Here is a 20914-nt window from a genome sequence, read left to right on the forward strand (position 1 = left end):
AAAGTAACAAAGGTCACCATCAGTAACACACTACAACGGCAGGGAATCAAATCCCGCAGTGCCAGACGTGTTCCGCTGCTGAAGCCAGTGCATGTCCAGGCCCGTCTGAAGTTTGCCAGAGAGCACATGGATGATACAGCAGAGGATTGGGAGAATGTCATGTGGTCAGATGAAACCAAAGTAGAACTTTTTGGTATAAACTCAACTCGTCGTGTTTGGAGGAAGAAGAATACTGAGTTGCATCCCAAGAACACCATACCTACTGTGAAGCATGGGGGTGGAAACATCATGCTATGGGGCTGTTTTTCTGCCAAGGGGACAGGACGACTGATCCGTGTTAAGGACAGAATGAATGGGGCCAAGTATCGTGAGATTTTGAGCCAAAACCTCCTTCCATCAGTGAGAACTTTGAAGATGAAACGAGGCTGGGTCTTCCAACATGACAATGATCCAAAACACACCGCCCGGGCAACAAAGGAGTGGCTCCGTAAGAAGCATTTGAAAGTCCTGGAGTGGCCTAGCCAGTCTCCAGACCTCAACCCCATAGAAAATCTGTGGCGGGAGTTGAAAGTCTGTGTTGCTTGGCGACAGCCCCAAAACATCACTGCTCTTGAGAAGATCTGCATGGAGGAATGGGCCAAAATACCAGCTACTGTGTGTGCAAACCTGGTAAAGACCTATAGTAAACGTTTGACCTCTGTTATTGCCAACAAAGGTTACGTTACAAAGTATTGAGTTGTATTTTTGTTATTGACCAAATACTTATTTTCCACCCTGATTTACGAATAAATTCTTTACAAATCCTACCATGTGAATTCATGGATTTTTTTTTTTTTCACATTCTGTCTCTCACAGTTGAAGTGTACCTCTGGTGCAAATTACTGACCTCTGTCATCATTTTAAGTGGGGGAACTTGCACAATCGGTGGCTGACTAAATACTTTTTTGCCCCACTGTAAGTAACTACATCAAAGCAAAAGAATCAAGAGTGAGTTTGGTTTTTTTTGCTCTTTTCATTCTTGATATATATATATTTCTATGATCTAATAAAGCACCACTATTTTTTTGGTTGAAGGACAAAACACCCCTACTGGTTGTGTAGGCTTTGTGTGCCAGTCAGTATATAACACAATTAACGAATCATATCTTGTCTATTAAACTCAGGCAACCGGTGGGAAAAAAAGACAATCCGACTGTTTCCGATACATGTAGGCAGATTTTTTTTTAAAACTTTTAGACAGAGCCAAGAGAGCTGTTAAAAACAGTTTTTTTTAGAAAGCATTTTCCGATCTGCAGCTGTAAAATTAAAAGCTGTAAGCCAAAACATTGAACAATACTTTGGGCTGATAATGTTTACATGGCAAAGTGTTTCTAGATTTATCTGGATATGAGCGTGTGGTTCAAAACGTATGCCCAAATTTGAACACAGATGCTAAAGTTGCACTACTCATTTGAAGCGAGAAGGCACAATCACTTGTGAGATCACCGCCCTTAACTGCAAAAGGGTGGAAAATGCGTCATCACAAGGCAGACATCAAAGGGTAGCCGTCCATCAGGGTTAACATCCAAAAAAAGGTTAGCAAGGGGTCATAAAAATACATCCATAAACATGGGCCCCACCAATGGGCTGCACGGTTAGTTATTACTGGCACACTGTTGTGTGGCAATAAACTAACATTAGGTAAGAATACAGAACATGGAGGCACCATATACGTAAGTACATTTACACAGGGAGACACCCTGAGGCGTCAGGAAAAACAAGCATGTCAACATGAATTTTTATTAGTTGATGGAAAAACGAGACTAATGATCTTAGTGAAGCTTGACAGAAAGGAGAGCTGCTGAACTTTAAAGGTGACTGAGGAACAATTTTCTGGTTTCCAGAGGTTTTCACTTAAATGAACAGAGGGAGTTCTTTTCTGCATTTTTTGGTTATTGTTAGTTTAGCTATTAATTAGCTTTGGAGTTTACGATTATATCACATGAGCTCTACAAGCACCGTTTCTTTTGTTCAGTAGTTGCGGTCCTTTTATGAGTCATGTTTTGACTGTATCTGAAACGTGACCAAGTGTTGCTTGATACTCACCTTAAAGAAAAGTTGAGTCACCCCCTATTTCTTTACATTTTGCTAGGAAAATGGAAGGTGGTTGCACCAAATTATTGAAACGTGCAAACATGCATGGAAATAAAGTATATAAGGCAACAACAGTTTGTACAATTCTAATAATTGTAAAAGTCAATAGTTTGTATGACGACGTTTATTCTTAAAGACAGCCTTAACTGTTTATCAGCTTGTCATTTTTTTAAGCAGTCTTCGGGAATAGTTGTCCAGGCTTCTTGAACGATATTCAAAGCTTCTCTTTGGATGTTGATTTTGTTCCATTTCCTATCAAGACGATTCCACACTGCTTCCCTGATGTTGGGTCCAGGCAGTGGGGAGGCCTGTCCATGACTGATGGCATTTTATTGTATTTGTGATGCGAAGGTATACTTTTTCTGGACTTGCAGTGTGTTTGTCTTGCTGAAAAATTAAGCTACTGCCAAACAGACTTTTTTTCAGATGGATCTTCTTTGCTGAATTTTTTTTTCTTTTCGTTTCTTAAGGACTTTCACATACTGCTAATCTAGTTTTTTTACATCCCCCACTTCTCCAGTTTCCTGAATTTCTGGGATTTTGTGAAAGGCTGCAGGTAACAAAGTGCTGAACGAGAGCATATAAAATTGGTTCTTTGTGATGTTATCAGTTATGTGGAGACAACATTGGAGAATCCCTTGAGATTTAGGACAAAGTCAGCATTAAGTGGCTCTCCGAGGATAATAAGATACAAGGACTAGACCGAAAATTAGTGAAAAAGCCCATAAAAGCCCAGTGAACTTAATACATTACAAATACATATTCAATACAAGTCATTTCTGGGCTTTTCCTGTTGTCCACCATATGGAAGCAAATTTACATTTTTCCACATATAGAAACTAAATAAATTGCATTGAGCTTTTGTATTTTTGAGTGTTAAGTGCCCCTAGAATTTGAAGATTTAACATTATGCAAATTAAATTTTGTGTTTTTTTAAATCACAAACCCTCAAACAGCTGTCAAACAGCTACATCAGCAAACATAGTGATGGCCTCAGAGTTTTGTTTATAAGATTTTCTATGTTAATAAAAATATATTTTTATCTTTGCAGTATGAGAATTACACATAAAGGGGAAATAAGTATCATGAAAACCAACATTTCAAAACACTGATTTTATTTGACAAAACAGAAGTCCATTCAAATATAAAAACTGAATTTAAAAACACACCAATCCTGGTACAGATGATGGTTTTTAAAATAAATTCATTTCATAACAAAACAATATTTTTAACGTGATGTTATTAACACATTTATTTTACTAACACATATATATATATATATTGCTTTGAAATTAAAGTAATATCAAAATCCTAAATATTATCAGTGATTCACTTATGAAATCAGTCCGTATAAAAATAAAAACTGAAATGATTCTAAGTGCAAATAATAATACATTTCATTAACAATTATTCTCACTACTGAAAATGACCTATATACAAATACTGAAAAAGAACTAAAGTAAACTGACAGAAGACTGATGACTTCCTGTGACGTGTGCAGCGTCACAGCCTCAGTATCTGGATACTGTCATTCCAATCCCCCGGCTGTCAGCAGCATTAGCTGACTCATTTTCATCTCCACAGGCAGGGATATGAGAATAGCCATTGGCTCTTTAAGAGCCCCCCCTCCTTAGTCATGCTGACCTCCGCACTTTCTTCAGTAATCCCCTCATCATTCACTGATCCCTGCTGCTGTCACTGTGTTCATTAATAACAACACTGTCCACCACCGACTTCTACTGCACTTCATCTTTAGTCACTTTCGTGTCATTATTGGGATCTTTGGCATCGTCGCAGCTTTTATCACACGGGATATTTTTATCGTCTTCATCACTACTGTCTGTGATCTCTCCCTCCTCTTGCTCCTCATCCTCATCTCCTCTCTTTGCCTTTTTCTGTGGTGGGGGTTCCATCTCTTGGGCAGTTCTGCTGATGTTGGTTTCTCCTGTTGTGGGAGATCTTTGTGGCGATGGCGAAACTTGGGTTGCAGTTTCCTTCTCTTTGCCCACCTTGTCATTCTTTGTTGCAAAAGAAGCACAAGCTGATGCAGGTTCAGCTGAAACAATATAATCCCATTTTTATAAGGTGACTGCACACAGTTATTTCCTATGGTAAAATTCTAACAGGTTTAAACATGTACATGAGAGTCATGAGAGAAAAAGAGAAGCATTGGGAACAACTTGTGTTATGTTGAAAGCGATATGCAACGGTAACTACAGGGTGGGCCATTTATATGGATACACCATAATAACATGGGAATGGTTGGTGATATTAAAGTCCTGTGTGTGGCACATTAGTATATGTGAGGGGGCAAACTCCTCAAGATGGGTGGTGACCATGGTGGCCATTTAGAAGTCGGCCATCTTGGATACAACTTTTGTTTTTTTCAATAGGAAGAGGGCCATGTGACACATCAAACTTATTGGTAATGTCACAAGAAAAACAATGGTGTGCTTGGTTTCAACGTAACTTTATTCTTTCATGAGTTTGATGTGTCACATGGCCCTCTTCCTATTGAAAAAAACAAAAGTTGTATCCAAGATGACCGACTTCTAAATGGCCACCATGGTCACCACCCATCTTGAGGAGTTTGCCCCCTCACATATACTAATGTGTCACAAACAGGACTTTAATATCACCAACCATTCCCATTCTATTACGGTGTATCCATATAAATGTCCCACCCTGTAGATCTGACACCCAAGAGTGGTATTGCAACATTTCCAGTGAAGTGACCTGTGAGCTCAGCGTGACAGAAACTCAAAGATAACTGACTTTAGCCTTTTGGCTACGTTGGGGCTGCAGACAGTACTTTCTAAGGCTTTAACTCTTTACCAATGGTTTTTGTCATATTTCAGGTCTGTTTATAGAACAAAATATAGAATTCAGTTTAAACTGTCTGGCTGCACGGTGCATGCTTGGAGCCTGCCAGACCCCCAACATTACTTCAGCAGATACAGTCGCTGCCACGCTGTCCTATTGCTTGTTATCATTTCCCGTCTAGCTTCACAGTCCATGGCATGTGTAATCATCAGTGTGTTTTCTACAGCTAACCTTATAGGAAAACAGCGTGGTACCGAGGCCTTATCACTAAAAACACGCACACACTCAGACTAAAAATGATCTCATTTGCCATTCGGCTAGTCTGGCTCTGACAGCAACTGTGATACTGTGTTTGTGTGGTCTTTTGTCATCATACCGAAAGTACTGCGATAACCACAGCTGGGCCGAACTGTAGACATCTCACAGGAACCAAACGGATGAGCGTGCTTTTCGTGACACGCTGTCCTGTTTTGACGCGACTGATTCTCAACACTGAAAACCCAGCAGTAGTGGAAAGTGACGCAGGGGTGAGAAAAAGCACGGACTCATCTCCTGTTTTCTCGTCTATTCTCACTTTACAGCTTATGAGGTCAATCTTCAGCAATAAGCCATGTTTGATCCTCTTTCTGGCCACAATTGCAGTTGAGGTTAAGGTGGTGTAAGTGATGTTGAACAGAGCACGCTCATTTCCTTTTGGGTAGCATGTTGCCATAGTGAAAAATAAGGGAACAAAGTCTTAAAGCCTCAGCTGGAGAAACCAGCACATGATACAATGCTGCTGGAATCGGGGGAGTGGAGAGAGGTTGGTGTTTGGGGGCTACAAAGTATTTGAACTCATTATATATTCATCCTGTTGTTTAGTTGCTGAAAGCTGTTTGGAAATCAGCAGAAAAGCATGCATGCAGGGGAAAATAACAGAAAGTTAGATGAGATGAGAAAAAGGGCTGAGATTAGGGTGGGTGTGTTTGTTTTTTTACCTGGTCCTTTCAGTGGATAGTCCTTCCAGTGATCTTTGAGTACAACATGCAGCACAGGATATTCAATCAGTGTTTTGTAGCTCAGGTTATCCCTCAGGCTTTTCTCAATGTCCAACTCATGATACCTATTTTAAATCAAATGAAAGCACAAAACAGACCAAACGAGTGTTAATAACAAAGAGATGTCATGCAAAAATAAAGTCAGATCACTACTGTTGGACCTCCTAAACGGGCAACTGCAGCTCTTTATTTCTCTTGTCGCCTGTGGCACAGTGACGGCTGACAATCATTAAAGGATTGATAGAGATTTGAGTCATGGCTTGGCAGAAAAGCGAGATCCTGCTCAGTGCTTGTCTTGTGGGATGGAAACTGACTTTGGTTGAGAGTCAACGACATCTCTCAAGCACAGCTTTCTTAGCGCTCCTTTAACTGTTTGCACTTGATGACATCAGCCTAGCTTTGTCTTAAAGTAGACCTGTGGCGCATTAGAGATGGTCATAAATCACCGATCTGAATAGTTGACTGGATTGGAGACATGGGCTTGCAACACAGAGCCAGCTTAGGTTGCTGTCACCAAAACACAAGACATCACATGTGTACTGTCGAACCGTAACTGACTTAAGCCATTGTTTGTTTTGGAAAAATCACATGAAAATTAGATCCACCCAGGTATCCACCCACTACCCGCGCCAATCAAAACACTCTGCTATAATGTGACATTTACAGGTCATTAATGGAGATTATTATTATTATTATTATTACACATTATTTTACATATTAACAGCCACAGCACATTTTTTCCTGAAGTAAAACAAAGTGACGTATCAGATCAAAAGGAGAATCCAGAGAAACGCCACAATGTGCAAGAAAGTAGCATACTTACAATGATTGCATCCACTTTGATGTGCACACCAAATAGCTACTGTTTCCATGTCATTCATTTTTATGTCTTACTGATAAAGAGGTTACTCTTAACGGATGTTTTTTTTTTACATTTTTTTAGGGAAGGGGGGAGCTAAATTAAAACATACATGTTGGTAAACAACCATTTAAGAGGGTTAGCTGGCAAACAGAGAGAGTGGCTGCCTGCGGTTATGAATCCTGGATATTCCTGAAGATCAAGACCAGGTGGCTCAGCCAAGACCGTGCACACATCTGGTCTTTATATAATGTTCTTGTGAATGAACAGAGGACACACTGATGTTCTCTTCAGGGAGGTTCCCATTGTTTTCCTTCTGCTGCCGAGACCCATCAGCAAAGAGACAGCCGTGTAAAATGGGAAGGACATAGAGAAACTGCAAATATGACCATTGAATACATACACCAATCAGCCACAACATTAAAACCAACAACAGATGAGTGAAGCAACACTGACCACTCCGTCACACTGCAAATCTCTAGCTGGAAACCTTCGGGCCTGGTATTCATGTGGATGTGTACTCTGGGAAACACACCGAACACCCAAAAGTTGTTGCCTTACCTGGCAGAACAACACAACAAAATAAACTGGAGAAAGTCTTTAGGAACATGACAAAGAGCTCGAGGCATTGCAAGACCACCTGCAAGATTGAGCTGTTTTGGGGATGGACGGCCATCGCAATATGAAACTGGAGGTTTTAAATGGGAACGATCTGTGTATTGTGATGTTGAAAACTATTAGATTAAGATATAAATCTATTGCAAACATACAATTACACAAGTCCAATTGCAGAAGCGTTCTACAGAATAACACTGCTGTTAATTGTTAAGGAAATCCTATTGTTTGAACTGATATTGACTCACAGGGTGCGGCTGGCTGCAGAAGGTTTCCGGGATTCCTCCAAAATTTTTTGACTTCAGTTATTTTTCCTCACGCAATGACAATGTCCCCTTTCATTTTTGTTAACAGCTAAAACGTAGGCACTCAGAAAAAAAATGTGAATGCAAGTAAAAGTTGCAGCTGTTCCACCACATTGCTGATTTGACCTAAAAATAACCCATGGAAATGGTATCAATTCTCTTAATAAAATACAGAATGCGTCATCAGATCAGACATGGAAACCAAACTATGTTGAAATCACACAACAGATTAGCACAAGCCGAACTCCATCAACTCCACCTCTGATGGTAAATCTCTTATCTTAGAGATGAATAATTTTTTTCCCCCAATGGTTTCCCGGAAATACACTGCTAAAAAATAAATAACTCAAAAATAGGACTCAGTAAAAAAAAATACAGCAAGTACATTGTATATTTTTAAGACACCTGGTCTCCATATTCCACTTTAAGTGCTCTACTATTTAAACAAGTGGGATTCTGTAATTTTAAGGAAGCAGTGAAATGACATCATTTAAACATAGACACAAAAATAAGCCTAGAAGTCAGTCACTTTCCAAAATTCAGAAGCACTACACGTTGCCAACAGCTCAACATTTTCTCCTGCACCAAAGGACTCAGCGTGCAGCACCTGTCCTTCTCATCCTGCTTCGGTTCACCTCATCATCATATTTTGTGTCACAATTTAATTGTTTAATTGTTTGTGTTTAACAAGGTTTGTGGCCTTGCCACATTTGTCACACACCGCATCTTGGCTGTTTGTGACTCTGCCTATGATCCTCAACTGAGTGAGTGCGCCCACTGATGCATTTATACAGCCATATTTTGTAGTTCCTACCAATCATTCAGACAATTTCAATAATATAGTTACTTTCCATTGTGTTCCTGTTAATCATGAACTACAAGTTTACCTGAAATCACGAAAATATCTATATTTCAATATGACATTTGATTCTAGAACATACATTTCTGGCACTGGAAGAATCCATATTTCAGTAGCAATCTGCACAACACTACTACCTGCATATTCTCACAACATGAGATAGGGAAGTATCGTGCACCAGGAAGAACCCAGCACCCACCGCACCAGCATAGGACTGAAAATGGGTCCAAGGATTTCAAGGACAAAAGAGTGGAGACGAGTCCTGTGCTGGGAGACAGCAAATCTTCTGGCCAAGGCACGTGTTAATGTGCCATCCTGGAGGATTTGGACTGCCTGTACAACCTCTGTAGGCTATAACACCAAAACACAATTTTAAAAAGCTGTTTTAATGGCTTTTTTGTAATGTTGCTTTGGCATAAAAAAAGACAAATATAATTCATATTTTGCCTACACATCCACATTCATAATTAGATTGTATTTTCAGAGTAATTCTTTGTCAGAACTGCATAAAGTCTTATGGCTGTTAACTCTGACTAATAGCTCTACCTTGATGTCCACATTCAGTACAGGTCAGCCAGTCTCCTAGGCAACCATCCCTGTCCACACTTTATACACTTAATTGCACCTTTATTCCTTAATTTCAGGGTGTAACTACTCTTTAAGCCAGGTTTGGAAAAGTTTGCACTACAGAGGTTCAATTTGTGTTCAGTAACACAAAACGGTTTCAGTGCAGACCTTCAAGCACCATGTGTCTGCCCATGTTCTCCCAAACAAAAAATACAGCAAATTTGACCAAAAGTGACAACTCAAGACAGTGTTTGTTAAAAAGCACTGTTTGACTATTTCACACTGTGTGTTTGTGTAAAAGCTGAAGTCACTTGAAAGATGAAAAATGTCATTATTACCCAATGAATACCTTATAAATGCCTTGCTGTTCAGCATTAGGGCAAGCCAAGGGAGAGCAGATAGAAAAGCTCCAGGGGACTAAGGAAAGCACTAGCCACAAATATGTGAGGAAAAGAAAAGCTTCAACAGGACAGGAACATCACTGCCTTAAGGCAACAGCACAACACTGGTTAAAAAAACAAAACAAAACTAAAAAACCCAGAAAGCAGAAAAACACGGTTCGCTTTGTAAAAAGAGCATCTCCACTTTAGACATCAAGGATGCACCCCTGGATCTGGCCGTCTGAGAGGAAAGGCAGTGGTAAGGGAAAAGAGGAGAGGGCATCCCCAGGATCACACGGGAGGAATGACTAAAAAAAAATAAACACGAAAAAAAACAACAACCCCATAAACAAACATCAGAAATGTGTGAATGGTTCCCTTGATGCACATGCTCACCTTTCCAGTAAGAGGATGTGGGCTATACAAGCGCCACTTATTTTAGCACAAGAACTCCTTTATTGGAGGTGGTTGATATTCCAGTAGACAACAAAAAACACGCAGTCATACCTTTTGTGTTAGACGTGGCAAATGACCACTAAGAAGCCATGACTACTTCTATCCATGACTTCATAACATTAATAACACTGTAAAATTAGGGGTTCTCCACCAAGTCTGCATTATTCAGAAAGTAGAGGCTTATTTGTGGTTGAAATAATCCGACCGGATTTGGAACCGCTTAAACAAGATACAAGCGCAGATAGGGCCTCTCTTCTCATTAAAGTAGAACCTGTTGACACAAGACTGAGATGCAAAACTGTACATAGTTAATAAGATAATTACCCTAAAACATATAGAATTTTACCCTCTTCTATTCATTTAGATTCAAAACTGAAAATTGCACTCTGAATTAACAGACACTTAAAACACTGGAGGAGAGAATGTCAAATAGATTGATTTGTTCATGCTGCTAAGTTATTCATTACTAACGACTACTAAATGTGTATCAGGCCAAACGCTGTTAAAAGTCACGTATAAAACCTTTTGAAAGAAATGATCTTCTGCCAAAAATGACAAAAGTAGTGACTCATTTATATAAAAACTAAATCTCAGCAGGAAATTCCTGTGCTATTATTTCCACCTTGACATGATCACTTCATATGATGTGCCCCACCCACCTAAACAGAACAGCCTTAGGGGGTTGACTTTTGATACAACGATACTGGATACATTTATGCAAATATGTAATAAAGTAATGTTAAATGGAACATTACAATGTGTTGCTGTTGTAACATAACAAGTGCAATTTAAAGCATCATTGTAAAGAAAGAAAGGTTTTAAATGAACAAAGTTACAACGCACACATTAGTCACACTTCTAGAAAGCGCAGCTCCATCTCTAATTTGTTCTCTAAAAACTTCCTTTTGAATTTACTTTTATGTTTATAACATCCACATCAGCTTTAAAGTAAGAAACACGTCAACATGATTATTAAAGCTCTCAGCAAAACTCCACCATCATCTTCTGTGTCACTGCCATTCATAAAAAGTGTATCAATATTTTATTAGAACTATGATGCTTTATGCTTACAGATAAAACATACAGGGTGAATTTGATAATGTACCCCGCAACACTCCAGAAGTACTTCAGGAATGGTTTAAAGAATGCAAAAAAGAGCTCAAGGTGATGCACGGAGTTCCCAATTCCCAAACTTTCACTTTAATAAAGCTCTTGAATCATGTGCTAGAAAACCATGTGCGATCCATACGGACCCTGACTATCGTCTTACAAGGCTTCAAGTATGAGCTGCTGATAGAGGATAGAGGAGTCCATGCCTGAGCAAGTCAGAGCTCTGATGGCTGCAGAGCTCTGACTTTCCCTTGCTGTTATTATAGATGCTTGTTGCTGTCCCTGCGGTCTGTATTAGGTTTAAATAACATTAAGGTGGGACACGAGTATGAATTTTAGTGTGGTTTATAGGTATATAACAAAGTGACTAGTAAACTATACTATACTGTATATACTGTGCTACACTTTATGGAAATTTGTAATGGTTGAAAACTTACTGCCTTTATAAACTTATTGTAATACACTAGCTTGTACAAGGTTCATATTTGTGGCCTCAGAGATGAGAAGAATTTAAAACTATGCATTAAGGATAAAAAGGTAAGAGCCTGAAAGACACTCTTGGTGAATCTCTTATCCCTCTATATGCTTTTATAAAATTGAATTTATCTCCTGAGAAGAAGTGTGCAGCTGAACCTGCTGCTGCAAAGCAAAATGATGGTGTGTGTGTGTGTGTGTGTGAGACAAGAATGAAGGATGGGAAGTTTTATGTTGTCTCATCTCAGCCAGGGGGCAAATATAATGAGCACCAAGGATCATCATTCACTTTGTCACTAAGTAGAAACGGAAGGCTGCCAAAGAGCCTAAAAGTAGGCGAGGCAGATGGGTGCTACAATCACCTCTCCTTGACCCGTTCAAAAAATGAATGCACAAGTTGAAAAAAAAGAAAAAAAGAAGGCGCATACAAAACAAGCTGTGATCAAAAGATGCTGAGAACTTCTAAAATACTGACAACCACCAGTGCTATCCCATAGCCTCGTCCTACAGTAGTAGATACACCTATGGTATCAATATGAAGCTCCTACGTCATCTCGTTCTCAAGGTATCACAAACTTAGCTGTGCGCGCCCGCTCGCTCACCTGGCAGGGTGACAACATTACACCATCAGCCTTTTACGGCTTAGGGGTAAAGATCAAAAACCCCTGACCAGATTTAAATTTGCCCAGTGTGACACTTTAGGTTGTTTTCTCATGGACTGTTTTCAGCATGCCTGCCGTGCCATCACTGTGTTGTTAACTCCCCTCGACATCAGTTTCTGTGATACCAGGTAAATTTCTCCCAGAGATTCTGTCTTGCTTCCCTCAAAAGCAAAGCAGAATACATCTGCATGAATGACACAGGAATCAAAGATGAAGATGCAGGAAAGAAAGATAGTGAAGATAGAAGAGTCTGAATATCTTAGATCAGTCAATCAAAAACAACAGAGTGCACAAGAGAGGTGACGAAGAAAGTAAAGGGCCACAGTGAAGAATCATGGATGTAGAGAGAGAGGAGATACAGAGGGGGATGATAGGGATGGAGTGAAAGAGCATCTCACCTGACAGAGTTAGCCTTTCTTCCCTCCACTTTCATGAAGACTTTGACATGATCAAACCGAGCTTGCACATACATCTTCAACCTGAAAAACAAACTCACATTAACACCAAGAACTAAACATATGGCCACAGTGACTAGCTTTAAGGTAGTGATGAAAAGGGTCAAAACACAAAGAGCTCATTGACTGAGTGTGGCACAGCAGTGATCCAAATGTACACTGGTATACTGACTGACATATGTATAGGCTCCCACTGAGGTTCCTATGCAAATTAAATCACTGTATGTACTGCCAACCACAGCACCTGAGCCTGCTGCGAACAGCTAGCCAATGGAACATGCAGAGTTGAAACCTCACTGGCTTGAAACTAGAAAGAGCCTGTGTATAAAAGATTGGCAAAGACTATGTCACGTCTCTATTTAAAGAGCTGTACACCTCTACACAATGCTCTTGATGTGGATTTTGCAGTAAGGCACTGATCGCTGTTATCAGTATAAAGGTTAGGTCAGAGGAGTCAAGTCACTGCTCTGTAAGAGGTTCAGATAAGAAATAGTGCAATCTAAGAAGCTGCCCTGTTCAAAGACTACTGTTCAGGATGGGAGAAACAAGAGCCTGGGAAATGGAAAAAAAAGAGCAAATGCATGTCAACGTGCGGAGACCCCGACCACATCCTGTGTTACTGAACTGTACTGAGCTGATCGATAACAAAGATCAGCACAGAAGATTACCTCTTGAAAAACAGCTTCTGTGTGCACGGAGATAAATTCAACTTATTAAAAGCTGCCAATCTATCCACTCTGAGAAACATGAGCATAGCTGTGACAAAGCACAGTAGCAGAAATCACCAGAGTGTTACAGGCAGCCCACCTCATTCACATTCTACAGATAATTTTAATTAGACAGTAATATTTATGAAACTTCCTGTGGAACGGTGAACTGTAGCTATCAAAATCTTTTATTGAACATGAGCCTCCCAAGGCTTTCAGGTTCATTAAGGTTATGAGGGTTTACTACTAGAACTGAACCCTGACTACACAAAAATGTAAAGCTTATATTAACTTTGTCATCAGCAGTTTAAATTTGCTATTTAAAACACAGTGTGTCTAAGGTTTTCTAAAATTTGAAGAAAGTCATTTTACCACCAGGCTGTCACTGTTGTCAGATGGGTGGAATGGCCCCAATGTTGTTGAGGAGTAAAACATGAACCTCAAGTGCACATCAACATGAAGACAGCAAGAGAGGCACATTCTGCTGCAGTCGGTCTAAATTAGAAACTACTGTTCACATCTGGATTGCTGAGCTGACTGAAGTAGCAGGCTCATGTACCTAGGTGATGTCGGTGGTGACCACCGGTTCCCTTTTCATAAGCAGTCTGAAAGGAAATCGATATTCACTCATTACCCAAAGATGTTTAGACTCCATGCGGACAAAACCTGTAAGCACACCATTTGGTTTTAGTCATCCTCATTTTAGCTCATTGCTAGGATCATTTTTGAGCTCCTTTAGTCAACTTTTAGAAGCTGTCTATGTCCACCAAAACTACAGCCCAGTTCTTGTCTTTTTTCTGATCATCAGGACATTTTTAAAAGACTAATATCATTTCCTTTGATTTCTTTCACCTGGAAATCGCAAACAAAAACAGTAATGTGTGTGTATGTGGTTGTTTTTTTAAACAGTTAATATAAAGGCCCAGAAATAGACATCATCCACCCAGGGTCCATTATACAAGAAAAGTAATGATAGTTTTTGTAGATCAAAATAGGCATTAAGTATTGTCAGAGTTCAAAAAATAATGAAAATAGTGAAAGCAGTTTTAAAAGCAGGATTTATAGCAGGAGAGCTTTTACAGCGTATTAAGACCCACAAGTCAAAACCATGGTTCTATTTGAACACAAGACTCTATTGTGCTGATCTGCTGTAGCAGATTCATACGCTTAATGTGACAGTTTACGAGACAATTTTGGGCAATGCAAAAACCTGTATACAATGCATTACAATTTTAAAGCAGGTCAAATTGGATACTTGACATTAAACCATTAAGTATGAATGCTACCATCCACATTTCAACTATAATTACTCTGAATGATTCATTTGGCTTCCTTTTCTCCGCTCTCTTTCTCAACTATGAGAATCTACGAACAAAACACTACTTCAAACTCGCTGCCAACAATAAAAAGTGCTCATTAAAACTTTTCAAGAGAAAACAAAGGGCTGAGCTGCAGTCATTATCCCCGAACTTAGAGGTCTTTCAAGCCATACATCAAAGAGGTGTTAACTTCTAGGTCTATTATCACATTGTTAAGTTTTCTATTTTTATTCATGGGTTTAAAAAAAAATAACTAAACAAATCGGTGTGAGCTGAATTTCTATTGCTAAATGAAACGGATTAGTTTATGATTTCCAGCTTTGCTGCAAGATAAAGCTGGAATTTTAGCAGATTTATAAAAATCAATAACGCTAAACACAAGGGATCACATACCTGAAATTACTCCCAAGATCACAGAAATAGTTTTCACTTTGACGGCAAGTCACTAGTACTATTCCCAAATGAATCAATGCACAGTTGCTGCTTGTCCACACTGCCACAAAGCAAGGACAAGTTTTATGTAGGAGCACATTCCAAAGCAAGGAAAGGTACTAACAGCTCAAGGGAACTAGATTACTCGAATAATTGTCTACTAGGCCGGGCCATTGTAATTCAGTACTGTCAAAGTTGTCCCTTGACAACTGACAGGGAGTACTGACAGGGTCCAGACAGAGAGAGCATATTTCTCCCACACTGGCTTCTCTTAACCCTTTAAAGCTGGTTGGAGCGGGCACGCTCCGTTTTGCATAACTATTTTTAAATCCCGGTAGCACTGCAACCACGAAAGCTAGCGCAATCATTTTTTTGCATATGAAACCAGAGGAGTTGTACTTACATCTTATGCCATCAGCTTGTCCTAGGTCACAGTTTCTTTCCACATATAGCTTTGCAAAAACTGCATAAAAAGCACTTGCAGCAACAAAAACATAATATTCCAGAAACACGCTTTGCCGATCCGATCAGCTGTTCATAACACTTCCTACGTCCATCAGCGCAAACTATCGCATGTCCGCCATGACCTGCCCGAAACCGGAAGTGACGTCATTTTGCGGAAATGTCGTTTTTTACCGTCAGGGCCTTATGAGCCTTTACTGGTGTTTTTAAAAGCTTTGTTTGACTTTATGACTTTCTGTGTCGTTTCTGGGATGCTTAGGACTCGTATTGCTCTGCTGGAAATAGTTTATTTTGATGCATATGCTGTTTGTTTTTTTTGCAAATTTGCATTATAATATTTATTTTCATTTTTCCTGCAGTATATAAAAATCTGTGTATTTCAAAAATAAAACTATGAAGACACTCAAAATAAATTTCCTGTGGTGGGAAACTATTTTGTGCAACTTTTTTGTATTTACAGTTTTGAGGGATAAGCCTCTTAAATTTCTCTAACTAGAAATATATGTTTAAAAAAACAAAAATGAATTTAAATTTTTTTGTAGTTTATTGCATTTTTTGCAATTTATGTAATTACTATGCACTTAATGCATGCATATTATTAAAATTTGGGCTATAATGGTTGCATTGATGTATATCAACTTGAAATGCTCCCAAAAATGGCTCTACAGCATGTAAAAATATAATATAAGCTCTGGTGGACTTGGTTCTATGGTAGGTCTTAAAGGGTTATTTGCTCCCCATTAAATCCAGAATCAAATTTAAAATCCTTCTCCTCACATACACAAGTCCTGAACTTGTGGGTATTTAAAAGTAGAACAGAAGAGGCACAGCCTGCAGCCTTCATGCACCTCTTCTGTGGAACCAGCTCCCAGTTTGGCTTTGGGAGATAGACACCCTCTCTACGTTATTCATCTCTGGCTCTCCTGCACAGTGTGTATTTGTCCCGTCTTTCTCCCCCATTATTCCAAACTGGATGTGACAGATGGCTGCCCCCCCTCCCTAAGCCTGGTTCTGCTAGACGTTTGTTCCTGTTAAAACAGTTTTTCCTTCCCACTGGCACCAAGTGCTTGCTCAAAGGGTCTGATTGCTGTGGATTTCTCTATATTATTGCAGGGTCTTTACCTTGTTGTAAGGTAAACAAGCCTTGGCTGTAAGGTGTGATTGTTGTTGCTATATAAATACAACTGAATTTAATTATCCTACAGTTTTAAATGTGTACACAATATGTACACATGAACATGTTGGTTTTCCTGTTGTAATGATGAAACTTTAATTACAGACAAATTTCTGTGTGGCTCTGTTAGTGTCTCAACCTTCACTTAGAAGTGGTTTCTTTTTACAGACTCAGTTTCTTGAAGAAATGTTTAGAGCTTTTACATCATTTTTCAAATAAATATCTCAGCTTCTAAAAACAAACCGAACCAAAAAAGAAAAGAAAAAAAAACACATGTTCTGTTTTCAAATGTGAAAATGTGAGGGGGGGAAAGCTCACTTCTGACGTGTGACAGGGTCCGATTCTGTAGGGTGAATATAAGCAGTCAAGATCTGCTTCAAGGTTTGTTTGTCAGACACCCTGCAACAAAAATAGGCATCGTTAATAGAGAGGCAAATGCAAGAGAAAATAAAGGATCAATAATGGTCCCAACTTCAATTCAATATCAACACACTTTGGTTTTAGGGCACACTTAAACGCTAAAGGTTTAGAAGAAACTTTTATGATACACTATTCAAGAAATGTAATTACTACTTGATTACTCACCTCCTCTGAGTGAACTCTGAACTGCTCTGAGGAAATATGAGCTTCAGGTGCCACAGAAACAGTTTTTCTCTAGAAGAGAGAAATGCACATTTTTATTTGCAGCTCATCAAAAACAGTGTTTTCATATAAGGTTATTGCTATTCTCACTGTACTCAATTCACAGTCAAACACAAATGCCCTTGTTTCATTTCAGAGCACAACACGGACACGGCTCTAATCTGTCCAAGACAATACATCTGGCTGCTTCCAAGATCCTGTCCATCTGTGTGACTGCGTGCAAATGAAAAAAACAAAAAAAAGAAGAAAAAAAACATAGTCACCATGGAAACCGTGACATATACACTCAATACTAGGACACCAGCTGGCCAATATCGCATAATAATCACTTCTTCTGGGGTAATGCTTTGGGCAGTAACTGTGAAATGTGGTCGGGTTTTCTGGGTTGCTGGGTGTGCTCTACAACCAAACAATCATTCCCTAAGCAGCTGCAGTATTCTACTACTGCCGTCAGATAAAGCCAACAAAACGTAATACATCAAATCGTTTGGGAGATAAGAAAAACATGATGTATGATGATCTATTCCTTAGTAATCTCTTACAGAATCTTTTGGTGGATTCACAACACTTAATATTCCACATAGCTATTTCGTCAAACTATAGCAGACCATACACCAAGTGATCATCATAAAATAAATATAATGCTGCAGAGGAAGAAAGGACTAGAATAAAACCTAATGGCACAAGCAGCGGCATGTGTTCTCTCCAGAGTCATGCCACAGAATAGTGAGTGCTAAACCTAACTACAAGGACTTGTGTTAACCAAGACCACAGAGTTTGCCATGAGTAGGGTGGAGCTGAATCATCAAACACTTCTACAGCAAAGCAGAGGACTAAAGCCTTAACAGATCTTAAGAATGAAGATGAAACATTACCCTCAAAAAGTCCCAAAGCATAAATGTAAGGAGAGCAAAGGAGACCTTGTTATTAGGGCTTTGCTACTCACCAAGATTGACTTGGAGCACATCATGGAGGTTTGTTTTTGTTACGAGCACCATCAGTGCACCAGCACATGCATCAACCCCCTATTGTGTGCCATTCTCATCAATCTGCTCTTTCCTCTGATGTATTCCTACCTGAGTGGCTGCACAAGGCTCACTCGCAACCGTATAAAGCCAGTGAAGCTATAGCATGGAGGTTGCTAAGTGGTGTCTTGATCCCTCTTATTTCCTCCCTCATCTCCATCACCAACAGCATCATCCCTCTGCTGGTTTTACAGTTTCTGTTTATTAATAACAAGTTGAGGTGGGAGTTACTAGCAGCCCTATACAAGTAACTCTAATACTGATTAGCTTAGCGGAGAAGCAAGAATCTGACTAGTCTTATTCCTGTTATTGTTTCTTTTTGCTGGGGCTCCCATTGCCCTTATTTGTATTGTTTGTTATTGTTGTTGTTATTTGTAACTAGCTATATTTTCAATATTGTAGGATTTTATATGTTAGGTTAATTTGAGCCATAGATGTAGGCACATTAACAGTTTTAATCACCAAACTGCTGGGCTTAGGGGTTGCTCTTGGATGGCAGTGATGACAGGAGCTATTGACAGTGGTTTAAGAGAGGGTTATCTACAAAGCTTATCACTGCTCAGGGATAAATAAAAGCCATCTTACTGCATACTGTCATGTTATGACCTTTTGGCCAGATTGTCCACTCAATTTCAGAACAACGAAAGCTCAGTTTTAAAGCCAAGCCAGAGAGATGAAACCATCTAGAAAAAAGCCAGCATAACAGTGTACTGTCAGTGTAGACGATGGAAGTCATCCAGGAAAACTTTTGAAACATCTGCTGACATCTGGTTGAATTCATTGTGTACATCCACAAAAAGCAGTAAAGCAGCAGCCCAGATGATCACCAGCCTGTACACTAAGAAAATCTACTGAGCCATTACATTATTAATTAAAGACGTTGATACAGTACTTCAACTTTTACTGGAGTATTTTTTAACAGTAGTATCTGTACTTCTACTCAAGTACAGAGTGTCTCTACTTTTGCCACCTTTGTACAAAATAGAATGAATAATGCATCATCTGCGCTCTACTGGGAACAAAGTGTCCAAATATGAGAGCTTCAGCTCACAATGAGTTCACAGCTGAGCAGCTCACTTGCTGAAGACGCATAGATGAGTGACAGATAGAACAGGAGAATATTGTGATTGTAGACTAAACTCTCCATAGGTAAATGAAATGATGTCCTGTGAACAGGATAAATATTTAAATGAAAGTAAAGCCGAACTTGAGCTAGTCTGTCAGTTAAACCCAGAACAGAATAAATCAGCAGTTTAAATTTGTATTTTCAGAGGTAGGAATGAGGAAAATACAAGTTCACTACATTTTATTTGACCATATTTCAATAGTAACAATGCAACTAGCCTAACAACAAAGTTTTGGTCAAATAAATAAATTAGTAGTAAATTAGTAAATATTTAAATAAATGGTATATTTGGATAAATGTCCAAACCACTGACATGTCCTGCTAACTAAAAATCCAGGCAGTGTTCTGTTGTCGGGTCCACATGGTAGCATTATACCATAGGTGGCTTTTTTCTCCCCAATGCAAACAGAAACAGGATAAGGGGGAAAAAAACAAAAAGAGCAAATGTGTGTATTTATATGGGCGCACAACACTGAGTAAAAGGTTGGTATGAATTTTCGCTTGGTTGTAAGGTGTGGGGCGAAGTGAGGGCCCCAGCAGACAGGAAGACAATGGACTGGGCGGTGATTTCCTACTTTGGAAGGCATCTAAGAAATCCACCCAATTTTTCAAAGAAATTTATGTGTTTGCTTAGTTTGGGCCAAGTTTCTTGTTTAGTGCGTCAGACTGACTTGCACAAGTGTCTGTGTGTTTCCATGTGTAAGCAAATGAGGGTGGAGCACCAGGTGTGATGCCATTACTCTGTCATTATGGCAAATGGAAATCATGTCTTTCAATGGAAAAGAGGCTTGCCCAAATATGCAGGCAATTGGGTCAGGCCAGGCCAAAATGCATACCTGGGAAAGGTGCCATCATTATTAATCACACACACACAAAACGAAAACTGGAAAGAGCTGCATATAAAAGTCAAAATGGATCACGCTACCTAGACCTTTAACAGTTTGTACTGATAGCACTGGAACAAGACTTTGAGTTTTTAACATGATCCAACAAAGCCTATGATCTAATCTGGGAGTAAAACAGCAAACTCACAATTCAGATTCAACTTACTTTATTCTCACTCTGAAAACTCACTGTCTTGGCAAAAAGACGGCAAAAGTTGTTGTTTTTTTTAAACAAAAACAAAACTGATATGATATTCAACAGTCTGAGTAGCAAAGATGGATATTGCAGCACAATAGCAGAGGTTTCCCTCACTAGGCTACACAACAAAAATATGGAGGGGGGAGGGGAAAAAAAGAAGAAAGAATCAAACCCAAATGGCCATTCAACATTCAAAGCACCAGTTGACA

The 20914-nt window shown here is 39.3% G+C and overlaps 1 protein-coding gene across 1 annotated transcript in view; it reads right to left on the reverse strand.

The window, feature by feature from the left end:
• Window positions 1-3231: 3231 nt before the first annotated feature.
• znhit6 (zinc finger HIT-type containing 6) overlaps window positions 3232-20914 on the reverse strand; it is a 37596-nt gene continuing 19913 nt past the window's right edge. The window contains exons 6-10 of the mRNA XM_085137154.1: window positions 17415-17483; window positions 17148-17228; window positions 12679-12759; window positions 5934-6058; window positions 3232-4189 (exon numbers count right to left, since the gene is read on the reverse strand). Of these exons, the coding sequence (XP_084993280.1) occupies window positions 3870-4189; window positions 5934-6058; window positions 12679-12759; window positions 17148-17228; window positions 17415-17483 (676 nt within the window). The 3' untranslated portion in view covers window positions 3232-3869. The remainder of the gene's footprint in view (window positions 4190-5933; window positions 6059-12678; window positions 12760-17147; window positions 17229-17414; window positions 17484-20914) is intronic.

The sequence above is a fragment of the Neolamprologus multifasciatus genome, chromosome 17, assembly GCF_963576455.1.
Source record: "Neolamprologus multifasciatus chromosome 17, fNeoMul1.2, whole genome shotgun sequence".
NCBI classification, from domain to species: Eukaryota; Metazoa; Chordata; class Actinopteri; order Cichliformes; family Cichlidae; genus Neolamprologus; species Neolamprologus multifasciatus.